This window comes from Anas platyrhynchos, chromosome 2 (genome assembly GCF_047663525.1).
Source record: "Anas platyrhynchos isolate ZD024472 breed Pekin duck chromosome 2, IASCAAS_PekinDuck_T2T, whole genome shotgun sequence".
NCBI classification, from domain to species: domain Eukaryota; kingdom Metazoa; phylum Chordata; class Aves; order Anseriformes; family Anatidae; genus Anas; species Anas platyrhynchos.
In genome coordinates this window covers 92,516,381-92,533,621 of record NC_092588.1, presented here as the reverse complement: position 1 = coordinate 92,533,621, position 17,241 = coordinate 92,516,381, and the positions used below count along the sequence as shown (strand labels likewise).

General features: G+C 36.8%; 1 protein-coding gene across 48 annotated transcripts in view; it reads right to left on the bottom strand.

Annotated features, from left to right (window-relative positions):
• The window catches only part of ARPP21 (cAMP regulated phosphoprotein 21), a 203,904-nt gene that overhangs the window by 106,406 nt on the left and 80,257 nt on the right, over window positions 1-17,241 (bottom strand). For 28 of the 48 annotated variants that reach the window (XM_072033133.1, XM_072033134.1, XM_072033124.1 and 25 more), the window contains 3 exons: window positions 16,646-16,787; window positions 2,400-2,568; window positions 509-714 (listed from right to left, as the gene is read on the bottom strand). In XM_072033133.1, the coding sequence (XP_071889234.1) occupies window positions 509-676 (168 nt within the window). In that variant the 5' untranslated portion in view covers window positions 677-714; window positions 2,400-2,568; window positions 16,646-16,787. Of the gene's footprint in view, window positions 1-508; window positions 715-2,399; window positions 2,569-7,428; window positions 9,264-16,645; window positions 16,788-17,241 lie in introns of all 48 variants that reach the window. The other 20 variants (XM_072033110.1, XM_038173549.2, XM_038173547.2 and 17 more) reach the window with 4 other exon arrangements.

Genomic DNA, 17,241 nt, shown 5'->3' with positions numbered 1-17,241 from the left:
TCTCCAAATTCCTCTTAAATTGTAGTCTCCCCCTTTATTTTATATTCCACTGAGAAAAAGGATTTAGACCCCCCTCATCTGATAGTCTTATTAAATTACCTTTTTAGGCTTTGCATAACAAGTTTTTGTAGGCAGTAACACCTACAAACCAAACCACACATTAAGTAATTATTTATTAGTATTACCTCTAAATTCATGAGATCAAGGTAGTTTTCTAAATCCCCAAAGGGAAAACAGTCAAATATTTCACCAAGCTTTAGCACAGATGTGTAGGAATTAACTTCTCAGAAAAATTAGTAACATGGACAGCAGCCTAAAGAGCTTGAAAGGTGTAAAAAATATTTATTTTATAGGGAGATACAAGGACAAAAATTAAAAATAAAAAAGAGACCATCTAAAATTATGAGAGAAAAAAATAGAAGCATAGGCAACGGAAGAGATCATAGAAATGGAAAGGCAAGCATAACACATTAATACGTAATACACACATTCACTTTTCGTGTCTTACCTGCAGCTCTGTCTTGGCATCACTAAGCTTTTCCTCCTTTTCCTCTACTTCTGAGCTTTCAGATTTATTAAGAATACAGTTGTCTGGGGTCGCTTCAGAGAGGGCAGACTCCTGTTCTTTCACAGCTTCCTCTGCTGTTTCCTGGTTCAATTTACCTTGTTCAGACATTCTTCCAGACAGAAATTAAAATAACAAGATTTGGTGACCTGAAAGGTCAAGATACCACAACACAAGAACACATAAAACAAAACACCAAGAGTGAATTTTTATTTTACTTTTTTTTTTTCCTCTTCCCAAGCAAGTTATTTAATTCCACTCAATACACAAGCCAAACCAAGCAGCTCATGATCTGAAAGCTACATATGCCCCAGGAGAAGTGATATAGTTAATCAACAATTTTGGGTAACAGCATAATTAAGTTGGGATAAACAAGCAGAGCTCCAACCTAAACAGTCTTGGTAGAAAACAGATATAAGGTATGTCACTGGGACTCCCTGCCCAGCCCACTGCAGAGGTGCAGGCAGGGATGGCGAGGGACCCTCTACAATGGAGTTCAGTGACACCAGGCAGGGAAGGACCCATTCTGCCTTCCAGGTCACTAGCATGCTAGTGCTCCCCTCCTCTAGACCTTTCTTTCTTTTAAGAAAAAGAAAACAGTCAAAAATAAAACAAAAAGTAAGCACTAACGATACCACAGCTTTTCAACCTTCAACCATGGCTTTTGCACATGGCAGAAGCCTATAGCACTCACAATTGGTTAAAAAAAAAAAAATGATGAAGTCAGTTGGAGAGGTAATAACAACATAAATAAGAAATCTAAATTTGGCAATAAAGCTCTCATGGTCAGAATTTTCAGGCATCAAACTGACAGCTCCATTATTAAAAGTCATAAGCCACTTCTCAAGCCCCATGTCACTCTTAAGCACTGTGAAAATCCTACAGGAAGCCCTTGTCAGGTTATTTCTAACGAAGATATCTCAGCTGAACTGCATTTACGCTCAGCTCACAATAGGTTGTTGTACAGAAGCTTTAAAGGCTTTTTAAAGTTAAAGCCTGTTATTATTCTCTCTCTAGCTCCCTCTCCAAGCCTCCCCCACTTATCAACTGTCAAACGAGACTCATGAATAAATTAATTTCCCCACACCCCCCCCTCATCCATGTGGCTTAAGATGCATTTTAAGAAAAACTGCAGTAGAGAAGAACAGAAAGTCTTCTGCAATATCTTGCCACTTCGCAACAATGATACAGTGGCAATTAAACAAAGCCACACATTGCCAAGTTTCTTTTTATGGCTTGTAATCAACGCTCAACAGATCCATCGTCACGTACCTCCAATTTTTTAGGCTTCTTTAAAGTGAAAAAATCAAACATGCTAGTGTTTAAAACCTTACTAGTTCAAGTTTTTGCTTATCTTTTGACATGGTAAGCAAATAAAATCCTTCCTACATGATACATCAAAACACTATTTTCTTTTGAGAAGAAATATGGATTTTGCAAGATAGGAAACTACTGGTTCATAAACAAGGCAACTGGAATACTAAGCTTATAAATTCGACCACAGTAAGCCAATTCAAGCCTTGAGTTGGTCTCATTCTCCCCACCCTCCTACCCAGGAAGTGTAATGGCATTGGCTATTCTGCTGCAATAGCTGAAACCTGAAGCACTTTGATAGCATTTCAAACCATGATGAATTTCGAGACCAGGAATTGGTCTGTTAAAAGATCTTTGATTTTTTAAGGATTTACAATCAAAAATCGCGTACAAACAAGTTCTTCGTGGGCACATTATCCTGGTAGCTCATCTATATACTTATATAACATTCAAAAAAAAAAACAAACAACAACAAAAATTACAGTCATAGTTTATCAGCCACACTGAAGAAACCATTTACCTGAAAAACTGCTATAATTCCCACTGTCTTTCTAGCGTCTTCTGTTGCTTTTTGCTAGTTATGTCCACACAAATGATCAATGACAACTTGAGTCCCATGTCCCCATTAACAGTTCAGCATGCCAATCTCCATGCTGGTTCTTCAAAGAGTTTGACAGATCATCATCAACCTGGAAAAGATGAAAATTAAAAAGTAATAGTGGTAATGATCATTGTACAGCTACGGATGCAATAGATAGGACCAGTTTTCTAACGCTAATGACCAGCTTCAAGCAAATCACTTTCACAGCTTGATCCAGCTCCACCTGTCTCAAAACTGCCTGCTTCTTCTCTAATGAAGGCTAGAGCCGGCTGTTCAAGTCATAACAGCTCCTACGCAAAGAGCTAAAATTAACAATTGCATTATGCACTGAAGATTACTCACTTCAATTTTAACCTTTTTTAGTGAATTCCAGCACTTTTCATTATAAAAATCATATATACATATTTATATATAAGCTCATCTGTTTGCTTCAACAGAAATCAATGAGGGAATGAGCAAGAAAGACTTGAATGTTTTTAACTACAGCTTGTGTTACAATTAAAATCTCAATATTCAAACAGGATTGAAAAAGCAGCTAGATGCTTTTAGAAAGTGACTCCCTCTGCCAGGGCAGTAAATTGAGGTGCTTGTTTAATAAGCTGAATAAAAGTTGAAATGGTTGAGAATATGAGGAGAAGAAAAATCCCATCCCCCCAAACACTGCCAAAAATAACTTCCTTTTCAGGCTACGTGTAGAGTACATAGGAGATCTCCAGGTTATCGTCAGGGAAATAAACCTGAAGAAAGAGTTGCCTCAGCAATGTAATATATGCTGCGCATCAGGACCATGTTGGCCAGCTGAAGAACTGGTCTGACAGAAAAGGAGCACTTTGGGACAAATCAGATTTACAAGCCATGGCTACATGCACAAAAACTACAGATAGGAAGAAACCCACAGCACTCTTCTTGGGAAGAAGAAAAAACTGAAGACTGTTTCAAGTCTAATATTAGACGCCTTGTTTCTGAGACACGCTTGAAATTGCACCTTGTTGCAATTGCCTTGCAGTATGTTACCGTGCACAGGGGCTCACAACATTAATGTAGCTGAATTTCATGAGACAGAAACAGAATTTAGCACAAATACCAAGTCCTGCTGCCTCCAGAATCTCAGGTGCACCCAGAAAAAGAGCACACAGCTCTGTACACTTCTATAAGCCTACAAACTAACATACACAGAAGTCTTTCCTTCCCTCAACATGCTTAATTTGTGCAGAGTAATACAGAGTATGTCTTCCCACTTACTTTCTGGTATTTCCAACAGGATATTTTCAGTAAATTTATCTGAGAAATATACTTTATTGATCACTATGAGAGTGCCAAAATAACAACAAGGAAAGTCATGCCTAAGCAATCAAGTGTATGTAAAAACAGACTTCATGGAGCCAATATCCACCCAAATCAAAACAGACACACAAACAAACAAACAAAAACAGGGAAGAAGAAAAAAACACACACACACACACACACAAAGAAACCCAAGGAGATACAGTGTGTTACAGTTTCACCTATAAAACAGCCAACCAGAGGAGATAACATGCAATCAAAAGCTTTCAAAACTAATCCTAGAAATAGGTAATCTGTACCAAAATCAGAAAACAAAAGATTATTTCAGGATCCTTCAGCATTACAAATTAACCTTTCATAAAGCAAACAAACAGAGCAAAACAAAAATAGGCTACAAACCGAACAAACAAAGGGTATTAGATCCAGCAAGTGATCTGCCAAGGCTTCAATAAACAGCATTTCTGGTCCTGCGCTACAGATGCTCAACATAATCTTATCATGCTTTACCAAAGACATATTTCTTCATAAACTGAATTCCTCATATTGTTACACTTAAGATCTCTGATGCCAACATAATTTTTCATTGTCAATCTATGAGAAAACCACAGAATCTTAAGTTAAAACAACAACAACAAATCCTGTATATTTTCCCAAGAAAAAGTGGGAAAATAAGCTTACAGCGTGCAGCTACCATTTTTCAAACCTGCAATGCAGGTTTGTTCAGATGATTTTAGAAATTCCTTCAGAATTATCTTCTGAGGTTGAGAAAAAAAGGCAGGAAGAATTAAGACGTATACCTGTCAGAGTTAAGCCTTTGCCTTCTCTTAATATAAATTTCCTCCTCCTTCATTAGGCAACTTACAAGTGATGACTAACCCTTTACATACTACAATACGTAAAACTACATTTCTGGTTGTTTGGGTGGTTTTCCAAAGAGACTCAGATTTCTACAAAATGCTTCAGGGAGTATATAAATAGCAAAAAGGCATCATAGCAATCAAAAGGCAAAATAGGCATTAAGTGAGAGGTTTTAATGGAAAATACATTTCTATTTTTTGCATGTTTCCAGGATATCTAGTTATTCAGCGATAAATGCACTTTTTGCTATTGTCAGTCCTGCAGCGACAGCACTGCCATGGAGAAACATACTGGATTATTCTCTTTCTTGCGCATCAACAGAAATGTCAGTGCTGATTTGACTGTCAAACCTTCAGCACCAAAGTGACACGAGGCTGAGCACATGCACTTGGGGTTTTGATCCTCAGGAAGAAACAGCAAAGACTGTTGCTAGGCAAAAAGCACGTTCCTCATTTGCAAGTGAGACAAATGTTATAGAGGTCTTGGGATCTTTGAAGTGGTCTACAGGAGCTTGTGACAAAATTTGAGCCTCTAATTCCTTAAAGCAATCTGAGCACTACACACAGCACTGGAACAAAACACAGGTGCACACCAAGCTTTTTTGTAGACCCTCTTGAACACAAATGATATCATCAGTTAGCAAAGAATTTATGAATGCCAGCTGATCAGAATATGTTGCAGGATGAAAATGCTATTTCTTCTTAAACAGTTTTCTTTATCAATAGGATTTTCATTTCAGAAGCTGAGGATGCTACCAAGCTGGAGCAGATACTGCCAAGGCTCAGAGGCAAAAGGATGAAGAAGGAGCATACATTCATACAACACATGCCATGTGCATTCCAAAAACAAAACAAAACAAAACAAACAAACAACAAAAAAAAACAACCCACTAAATTCAATGCAGGAGTTTAGAAACTATACCCAGAAGGTGAGCTGTCAAAAAAAAAAAAAAAGCACAGAATAGAACAACAAGCAAAAGCATTAGAAAGCCCTTCTCAATGAACATCTGATCACTGATTATCAACTGAAATTAAACAGAGGCTTCTAACAAAACCCTAAAAGCCCACCATAGGAAAGGAAGCCATTCCTGTATTAAGTACCAGGAAATATTTTCATGGTCTCAAAGGTATGGCATGCTTCTGTTACTAAAAGAGGAATTCTGAGATTCTTATGTATATATACATATATATAATATGACTAAATATTGTTGTGTCCTAGTTCAGAAGAGAAGATGAGCAGGTTTTAAGCCTAGTTTACCAGCCTGAGTTTACTAGGAGCAGGCAGCAGCTGCACACTGCCTGAGCGACAGCCAAGTTTCTTCTCCAAATAAAGCTGCCATGGCTGAGGTAGGCAGCACCTACATGTCAGGATTCTCCTCATCCCTCCTCGTGGTGGTTCTCCATTCACATGTATGGCTCAGAGGTACAAGCCCATACACTGAAATTATTGCGGTGGGAGAATTCAGAGTGCACTTCTGATCTCTGAATCTACACAGAGAATTCTCTTTGCCACTGGAAACAGATGTCAGATGATTTCCACCACACAACTTAGCGACTACAAACTGACTACAGCATTACCTTAAAATCATCTGTACACACAGCCCTCGATGTTTCCAAACTTTTGTGGTTTAAAGCATGAACTTGCTGCTATTTGACCTATACTTAAAAGTTTCAGTTTCCAGGATCAAGCAATTCTAAGGCAATCTCAGGTTTAAAACTGAAAACAAAAGCTTCAAGTCTTTGTGGTAGCTTCAAAGAAAAGCTTTAGAATATAAACCCTATTAAAAAAAAAAAAAAAAGCAAATAAAATCCTATAGTTTTTAGTTTTGTACACACTACTACTTATTTATCTGTCCTAGTCCTCTGAATCTACATCATTAGACCTGCAGTAGAGTACTCCTTCCTGTTTTCTCACATGTATGAATTTGTGAGCTATCCATTTAACCTTAAAAAAAAAACAAAAAAAAAAAACAAGGACAGAGAGTATTTATAGTAGAAATGTTTGAAGCCTGATTTCCCACCTCCTCATCTTCACTTTGTCTCATCTCCATCATCACCACAAAAACTGATGTAGTGATTGCCTACATTTTCTGTTCCCACATGCTACAGACCTTTGTGGATAAAAGGTGATTTAAACTTATTTATTGTTGGCATTTTAACACAGACTGTCAGATAGTACAGCCTTTCCACACACACACACCCCCCACCAGGACTGGCAGAAAAACGAACATCTCTGTAACAGTGCTGAGGCTGCTGACCCACACTAAGAAGTTCAGCAAACAGACCTCAGTGGTAACAATGGTCAAACTTAATGTAAATGGGATGAACTGAGCTATTTTGGATCGGATCCTGAGACACTCATCTCTCTTTTAGAAAGAAAACAGGAGAAGAGCAGATATGAGGAACAGCATCCCAAATGAAGCTTCTGTCTTCGGATGCATAAAGACTAGCATTAACTTTCCTCCCAACCTGCACATGAAATCCAGTATTTACAAGTTACAGCAGGGATGAGAACAGTCTAATAATCAAAAAAAGAAAGCGATTTTTTGTGATTTCTACCTGATTCTGTATTTCAGAGATCCTCTTGCTCCTAATGTCACCAATATTTTCCACTTTAATCCCCTGTCAGAAGACCTCACGTCAATCTCACCATCTTCAGTCAAGTAATAACGACCATGCTCCCCCTAGCTTGTTATATTTCTACAAAGCTAGAAGGTCTGACCAGGAAAATAAATATGCACAGCCTACAGGAAAAACCTGTTTTCATGCATAATAAAAGACTTCAAAAAAGAAGAAAAAATACCCACACATTTTTCTGTCATGATGACCATTTGAAGTTTTCCAGGATCAGCATGAGAAGATGCTTTGATTGAACTGGCTCATAAATGTCAATCTTACACATTTGTCAGAAGCTGAGTAACACAAACTTTTAACGAGATAACCAAATGTACCAGTCAGCACCCCTGGAAAGAGTTGTACACTTTAGTCCAGCATTCAACACAGAGTCATGCATGTCAAACACATGCCAATTTGTATCTCATTCCCAGACATAATCCTGACAAATTTCCCTAAAACCAAAATCATTCAACTAACTGGTCAGGTTCTCAGTTGGCAGAAAGCAGTACAGCTCTCGTGACTCCAAACACAGACAACATGGTTCCCAACCAAGTCATCTGTCACTGCACAAAAGCTCTCTTTCTCAAATTCTATGAGTCCAACAACCGATATAGGAAAATACACAATTCAAATGGAAAAGGGGACCAAAACTCCACAATTATGACGTCTTTTTCTTACCTATCAAAGGCAATCATAACACAAAAGTCCTCTTTATAGACTGATGAACTTTATTTCAAGGTTCAGAGGGGGACTACAGAGGACACTGTAGTAATCTGTCAAGATGTTCAAGAACCTCGCTGCCTTAGCAGGACACCCTTCTCCACTACCCAGCTGTATACAAATCTTTTGTACGTTTTTCTTCTTGTACCAATACAGGTTCTTTATTTAAAATTGCTTTTCTGATTTCTTGGTATTTTTCTTGTGCTGTGGGAAATAACTGTAAATCACCTCATTCACTGCTGTTAGGCTTAAAAAAGCCAACTCCTTTTAATTGGCATATAAACAGGTATACACCATTTCCATTATTACCTGCATCTACTGTGACTTCTACCAATTGACAGTCTACTTCAGCCATTCCTTACACCTCTCTCCTACTCTTCCTCCACCAGGACTGCATTCTGCTTTGTGCAGGCAGAACTCCTTCACACCCTGCAGCATAGCACTGAACACACTAGAGGAGCTCCTTTTCCACAAATACTAAAAACAGTTTCAGACAGTGATTATCATAAGCAATTGCAGACACGGAATGAATACTTATGGTTTCAATATGAAATGCTGATCAACAGCACAGCAGAAGTTACTGACTTCAGTCAGAGCTACTGCAGAGTCCAGGAGCTGTAACAGAGAGACTACAGGTATCCGGCATGTTCTAGGGGAGAAAATTCAAGCTGTTTGTGGTAAACTGGGATTGCTGTTATAATAAGATCTGAAAGAATATACAGCTTAGTTTTATTTCTTTTAAAAAATATATACATTTTAATTTAATGCAGAAGTTCTTAAAATCTGTTTTGGTTCTGCAAGTCAAGCTGTGCTTCTTGTACCTTCAATACTTTCTCTATTTATTTTTTTAATCCATGCATTAAATCCATTTTGCCTTACACACAGTAAACTAAAAGCTTAGCTTTACTTATTCCTTTATTCAATTCTTCCTAAAGCGTAAAAACAAACGTTCTCTGAGATCCCCAATCTATGTTAGCACACATCTTAAGACAGGTACTGATATCACATTACGTTATTAGCAACATGAGTACAATTAAAAAAATCAAGCAAAGCTACAAAAATGAAGCAGACAGGTTCAGGTATGCTTTACTGGCACAGTAAGGGTTAGCAAGAGGAAGAAATCCTCTCCAAAAGCAGTTACAATTGTAACAAGAGAAAAGGCAAAAGCCCTGGTTTACAAAAGCAGCAGTGCCAGTTCCTAGAGTGGATTTGTAGCTTTCGCTGCTGACAACATCTTGCCAGAAATCCTGTGGTTTCTGCATTATGTTTGACTTTTCCAGTAGGTAATTCCAAACTCCATGTGATACTGTGAACAAAAGAAGAGGCAGAAAAAGCATTTGGATGTCTATTTGTGTTTTTCTGGGAAGAAATTACAACATACGTATGAGAAAGAGAGCTAAGTAGTTTTGTTGAAAATGTATCTGGCCACCCCAAATATACCCAGCCAGAAAGCTTCACGACACATAAACTAATAAAAGAGCAATGAATACACAGCAGAAATCAAACTTTCAGGCCAATGTCTCCAAAGAATATGTCCTATTAAATTCCAAGTAGAAAAGTACATATTTTTATCAAAAAGTACATTCAAAACAAAAATCAGAAAAAGTGAGATTTTTTGAGTACTTTAAATCTTGTTATACAGATTGAAGTCTCCACAAGTTTGAATACAATAATAAAAAAAAAAAACTCTATAATGTCCAAAATTGTATTTACCTGCTGTGAGACAATCTGTCTTACTTGGCACTAGAAACCACTAACTACATCAATAATCTAAAAATACTGAGGTTTAAATTACAGAATAGAAGTACAGGACAGAAATTCTACAGTCCATAATATATTCTATTTCCATGGCTGAATGGCTGCATCGTCTCTCTCCACTCCCCCTACAGCCCCCCAGCCCATTGCTGTGCTACGTATCAGAGAAGAACAGCAATCTGATTATAAAGCAGAACACTGAAATCGTAGAATGGAATATATATTAGTAAAGGTTAAAGAAAAAAAACAGAGGTACTCTCACTGAAATTTTGAAACTGTTCATAAAATGAGTTAATTTCAATGTGTAACAATCAGGTGATGCTTTATAAATTTAATTAGTACAGCACCCAATGCCAGATAGAAATCAAAATGCATTACACGCATCCTTCATAGACCAATGCAATTAGTAGTATTTGTGTTTTCTTTTTCAAAAAAGAAAATGCCAAAGAGAATGTTCCACAAACTACATCAATTTGCTGGATGGCGGAGGGATTAAAAACTTGCTGAAGCACTCAACCACATAATCCAGTAATTTTTTTTTCCTCTCAACGTTAAAAAAAAACAAAACATCTGTGAATGGAATACTGTTCGCCAATTTAATTGTATTATGAGTCTAGCATGACCTCCCCCTTGCAAGAACTGAAGCCAGAAGACAAGAACTTTTGCAGAAGACAAAATCTGTTTGGCCAATATTTCTTAAGATATAATACTATGCTTTTGAGCCTCGGGATTTATTCTGATACCTTCAAGATATCCAAAGACTGATGAAACATGACACAATTATGAGAAAGGACAAGTCAATAATCACTCTGCTACTGTAAGCCTGGTTCTGAGGAACTGTGAGCCTTCTTGCAAATCAGCCTCCTTAATAAAAAAAGGCCTTACCCTAAGCATGTTTTATCGTAACTCATCTAAGTGCAATGGACGGAATTTATGCCCTTGTCTTTTCTTTTGGCATTAAAAATTATCTGCTTGAGAACTTTCTGCAAAAGACAAAAGAAGTAAAATTATCATCCTACATGTTTTGCTTTATTTATAGTTTGTAGCAAAACCAATCTTCTGATCAAATATTGCTTTAAAACACGTATCTACTGTACTAGTTCAAACTGAAAAGGGAAAGAGGGAAAAATCACAGTTTCTTATAACAGAATAAAACCAGCAACTATTTCAAATACAGCGTTATACGAGTCACAATATCTCCAAATTCACAAAATGAAATTTGGTTTATAATTATTAAACAAAAACAAACAAATAGTAAATAGGTTCCATTCCAGTATTTGGTTAAAACACCCAGGGAACTGTTAAAGACAGGTGCTGACTATAAGCATGCTTACAGATATTCCACTTTAAGCAGATATCTACAGGAGCAAGTGTAAATAATCACAAAGAGGCAAGTGTTCTGAAGATTCACCGGACTTACAATAATGCATGACTTTCAGATAAATCTGTATGATAGAATGAAACTTTTCACCCTACTATAGAAATGAAAAAAATTGCAGTATAAAATACCAAGCATTTTCTTAGTGTAAGAAATATTTCAATAAAATGAGCAACTACCCAACAGTATGAAAATTATGGCAATATCTGAAAACCTAAGGGAGGACTTGAAAAAATAATTTAACAATGAATACATTTTAAATTAGCTTCAGCTTCCTCTAAAAGTTACTTATTTTCCAAAATATTTCCAATAGAAAGAGGTTTAATTATTAAGCAATGTTCTCTAAATTCTCCTTAAAATAGAAAAAAAAAAAATCAAGCTGACATTTCAAGAATTCTTTTTTGCTGAAAAGGAATGGCAAAGCTGCATTTTTTTTCCTTTTGCTATTACCTAGTATTCTATGTTGTGTACCTGATCAGTCACAGGCTTTATAAATCAGCATTGACATTTAAACACATGTGCAATATATACAGAACGACCAGACAACTGTCTTATTCTTCCCTTAAAGTGCAAGAGAAAAAGAAGTTACTTAATAAAACCATTGAATTAAAAAAAATAAAAAATAAAATAAAATAATTAAAAAAAAAAAAAGGAATGTAGCAGCAAGCTCAGTGCTTTAATTTACTTTCAGGTAGGACGATAGCCACCATGAGTCAGAACACCTGAAGGCACAGTCTAAGATGGACTCTAAAAAAAATATATATAGATAAGTGACTTGTATTTAGGAAAAAAACATGATTTAGGAAGGACCAAGAACAAGCCCACCAACAACTCATGTAACTGCACCACACAGGCCAACGTACCACAGGCTCAACCAAATACCACAAGTGAAATTTATTTCAAGTTAAAAATCATGCCAGAAAAGCCCTGATCCTCTTTATGAGGATCATGAATGGAGATCTGAAGCCACCTCACACTTATGATCTCGGCAAGTGTTACGCCTAAGGAATATTTTGTTGTTGTTGTTCGTTTTTTACATCAGTGGACAACTAAAGAGACAACATACCAAGGACCAGCCATTTCTCTTCTTTCTACCCCCCTTTTGAATTTTGGTTCTCATGAAGAGAGCTGTTGACTTGCACAACCAGCTCGTAGAAAATAAGCATGCAACCTGAGATCTCCCTGAAAGTATATGACCATAAAAGCATTTGCTTTTATTGACGACTTCACCTTGGACTATAAGCAAGGAGTCTTGAAGTTGTGGCTGTCATAGTTAATATATCATGATACATTCTTCCAACACCAATCCAAGATTATCAGCAGTTGCAAATACAGCACCTCTGAAATGAAAGGCTGCAGCTGCTTTTCAAATTCCAGGCATGATCTTGAAGTCTAATTTGTGATTTTAACATTACAAAATTAAATGGATTGCATCTTTTCTGATGAGGGGAATATTTTTAATCTGTGTTTACCCAGCATCCTCCACAGCAAATTTTGAAAGGAGCTGCTTAGAACTACCATAATACAGTGAACAAATCCACCAGCCAGTATGAGACAATAATGCAATACGTACATTTAGGGACAAAACCAAATCTCTTAAAACTGTAACAGTTATATCAACATCCTGTTATCAATGCTAAACTGCATTTTCTCAAAATGTAGGATAACAAAGACTCTTAAGCACTCATTAATGTCCAAGGAAATATGGACACCTAAGTACTTTAGACCCTTATCGAAATCCCAGCTTCTAGTCAAAGATACAGCAAAACAAAATTTCTGCACCTCAGTTTCAATAACAGCAAACTGAACAAAATCATTTCAAATAGAATACCCTGCTGATGATTACAAATTGCCATGTTGCTCCATGCAAATTTTTCCCAATTTCAACAGGAGTCCTAGAAAGATGATGACAGCAGAAAGCATGATGAACAAAGTAACGCTGACTGCGTAGCTATCTTCTTCAACTGAGCAGAAATAATCAGACCCTCACAGAACCAGTTTCAGGTCAATCTTCCAGAGTGTGTAAGCTACTTCATATAGCTAACTAAAACACTCAAACATTGGAGAGCCAAACTGAACAGGATAAAGTAAAGATGAGACTGGAAGCAAGCTAAAAGCTGACAGCCTAGGAATCCCACAGCTGGACTGGAGGGACCAACGCTTGCTGTGCCGCCAGGGCATGTTGGTGATGTTAGCTTCAGTAGACATTGTGGGTTTACTTCCTCACTGTTCTAAGTTTTAATAATCTCCTGACATCTACATGGTGTAATCTTGACACAGGAACTGTACTGCGGGACAAGGACCAAAGGCTGGCTAAATTGCAAAATGGTCCCATAACTTCTGGTTAACAAAATAAAAATATAATTTAAGCATTCCTTTGCTTGTATCTGTAAGCCAAGAAAGCAGTATTTCAATCTGATTTTCAAAAAAAAAAAAAAAATTATCAGAGATCATTTGGATTTTACTGAGACATAACAGGGTCATAATGGGAGCTTAGAGTTTTCATCTCAGTGTGTGCATAAATAACTATTTCTTCTTGTATCAGTTTCTATTGCAAAAATGGTAAATGAAGGAGAAGAACTGGTTGCAATGCAGAGTTCACAGGGATACTAAGATGGCATTCATGACTTGATTTTTATCACCATCAGGCACAAATAAATTTATATGCAGAAGAAAAAATACATTAATGTTGGATTTCAAGAGGGATTTTAAGCACACAGAAGTCAAGATTTTCAAAGTGATGATTCCCACAGCATAAACAATGTGCTATAAGAAATATTATGCACTGGTATATTCTATGTTTTATGTCTTAATACATATGTGCAATTTAGCTTAGTTATGATTGTTGGAGGAACCATAAGCAGCCATCCCAACAATTTCATTCTCAACTAGTACTAATGGAGTTTTGGTACATAATCTCCTTGTTTGTTTCAAAAATAAGGGAAGAGAAGAAAGGAAAACTTACAGGAAATAGTGCAAGAAAAGGAAGAAATACTATTATCACTTCTATATGTTCTAAATATCTAGGTGTACAGTACTCTTGATATTAAAAAAAAAAAAAAGAAAGAGAAAAAGAAAAAAAGCTAAAAGCACCAAGTATTAGGAATACCAGTACTTTACTAATACACTTTTAACATACCTTGCAGGTAAATCTACTATCCCTTTTATACACTACTTTGCTACTGCAAGTTTAATGTGCTACACCTTCTCAATTGTATCCTCTTTGTGTCTCAGTATGAATGCAGCCAGCCAAGAACAGACCTGAATTTAAGTCAACTTAAAGGCATTTTCCACTAACAGGTCATAAGATCTTCTGTGGCAGAAGATAAACTTTTCAGTGTGCAGTAATATGATACCAGAAATAACACTAAGGGCCAATTAGTTTTGAAGATGGACAAATTTAAGCTACAGAGAAAAAACATTCCCTCTTTCCTTATCCCCAGGAGACAGGCATGAGGTCTATATCCTAACCCATTCTTACAAGCCATATGAAAAGGCATTATCATACAAGTCTTACAGCATTTGCTGCTATATGTTGTTTATTCAGTGTGTATGAATATTACTTTCCTAGCACTTTTTCATCTTCACAATATAGACAAAGCCTGTGAGACTGCACAATCAGTTAAATCAGTGGGACCTGACCAACTGTTTAAGTACCATGACAAATGTGAACATGAATTATTATGATTTGGAGATTATTCTGTGGGTTGGGGAGAGAAGTAGAGGTGAGGGAGGAATAAAAGACCATCTCTCACTCAAAGAATTTACATTTCACAGATTTCCCCCCCCCTTGTTTCTAACACATTTTCACATATAGAAATTGTGAAAGAGGAAAATTCTAGCCTTCCTTTGACTGTTTTCTCCTCCAAAAAAATAAAAAATAAAAATAAAAATCCAGACACACTATTGCTTTCCGAATCTTTGCATTTCAAAACCTCAAAAGTTAGGAAACACCTGATTATCGCCAAGAAGTATCTTTGAAGAACAAGGGATAGATAAGCAGTTCACTGCACTTTTTCATGTCTTTTCTTCATCTGACTTTTCCTAATCCTTATCCGCATTATTCCCATCTTAAATCCAGACAAGTTTTATGATATCTCTAGTCTAATAGAAGATTTAAAAGTAAAGGGTGTGAGACTTATTACATTTGTATATGACTGTGCCTAATGACAGGTGCAAAGGCTGGCAAACAACCACTGGCATGTTCAATTATGCCTAATATTATGTTTTCTGTTGCTCAATCAAAGGTTGGAATTTGAAAGGCTAATGGCCTCCTAAAAAGTATCATCTGATAGAACTGTCGGGTTCAACAATGGGTCTTTTGACTGTCTTGTAAACCTTCATTCTGGGAAACATTTACAGACCTCACAAAATCAAAATATCAACACACCAACATAGAAAAAAAAAAAAAAAAAACAAAAAAAAAAACACAGAACAAAACAAAACAACCAACAACTAACTAACCTGCCTCCAGAGTCCATACTACCGGCTTGGCATCTCAGAATAGAAAAAGGCTGGACATGGGAGTGCCAACTGAATGAAACCTCTTCTCACCATAACAGTCTACTAAAACCAGCATCTCTCAAATACACTTGCTTTGACCAATGAAACTTCTACTGTCAGAAAACCAACATAAACCCAGAATGTTTACATACCCATTCACAAACATTTACAGAAGCAAGTTTCTTTCACTGAAAAGAGCATGTCACCAATTTAAGGAAAAACAAACAAAAACCAAAACCAACCAAACAAAAAAGCAAGAGAGAAACGATAACCATGGCAGAAGCTGGGCATCTGTTTCCTTCCAACTGTGGTTTTTGAAGCAACAGCGAAGGAAAGCCCAGCACTTGCAAGCACGCTCTCTACTGCGCATGATCCTAGTCCATGCAGTTTGAAGCTGGTCAGACCAGTGGGTCAAAATGAAAAAATGTCAAGCTTATCAGGAGGAGAAAACCTGAAGATTGCCTGTCTACACAATAATCCTGATTCAGTCCATATCGCACTTATAATTCATATCACCAACTACTGCCTGGTTCTCAACTATTTAATCCTCTAGCAAAATAATGCATCTCTCATATATTATGATCAGAGCATGACAGAAACATAATTATTCTGGAGGCTCTGTTAATCTTTCATACTTGGCACATCCTAAAAAAGAAGCATACAGCATTTCAGTACGTTACATATGTTTAAATAGGACAAGTTTGTTTACAGCTTAAACAGCTGCCTAAATATTATCATGTTCTAGGATAGATAGAGCTAAGATTATCAGCAATACTGGGTAGCAAGTATATTACGCAAAACTTAAATAATTATTTCAGACTGATTACACTACAAGCTGTATTTTTTTTTCATATTATCCTTTGCTTCAGAGGGGAAAACTACAAAAGGAAAGAAAAAGTAAAATAATTTTCAAAGGTGTCCTTATTCCTGTAACTTTCCCCAAATCACTAACTACTTTAAGTTCAACGCTGTCATAATAAAGGCATCAATTTGAAGACATGCAGTCAGTGAGAAATGCTTTCCTGCTCACTGTTCAAAAGAATGTGACTTACCTTAATAAAAATAAAATGCTACAAATGCATCTGCCTCCCATGCTGTTTGGCTGCATGAATATGAATTTCTGCTGCTCTTTCTTCATCTGCCTCCCACCTATGTTTGTTCAACGCAATGGACCCTTTTTTCCAGTGTATGGGACTGTAAAAGGAAGAGTTTAATAAACCTTTGATCTTGGCTGCAAAGTCTAGGCACAACTGTAAAAAATAACTCTTCCACATAGTCAATTAGAGAGGCTAGAATCAGTCTTCTAAAACAATTTAAGGCTTTCCCACTCCTCAAAGGACTTGTCTACAAAAACTACTGAAGAATAAAGCCTCAGACTGAACAGACATAATGAAAGCAGGCAGTTTTTATATTTTTGGGGAAAACCACTACTGGCAATATAACAACTAATAGGCTACAGTAGAAGGACAAAACACTTGGCCGTCCAAGCATCACTCATGCAGCATTGAGAGATGGGTTGCAAACCACTGGCGGTGCACGTACCACTGCTCTAAAAGACCTCCTCTACAGGCTATCCCTTCCTTTTCTCTCATCATCAGATGCCTTATTGTTATCCTCTGTGCTATACGAAAGGTCTCTCAAGCCTTTA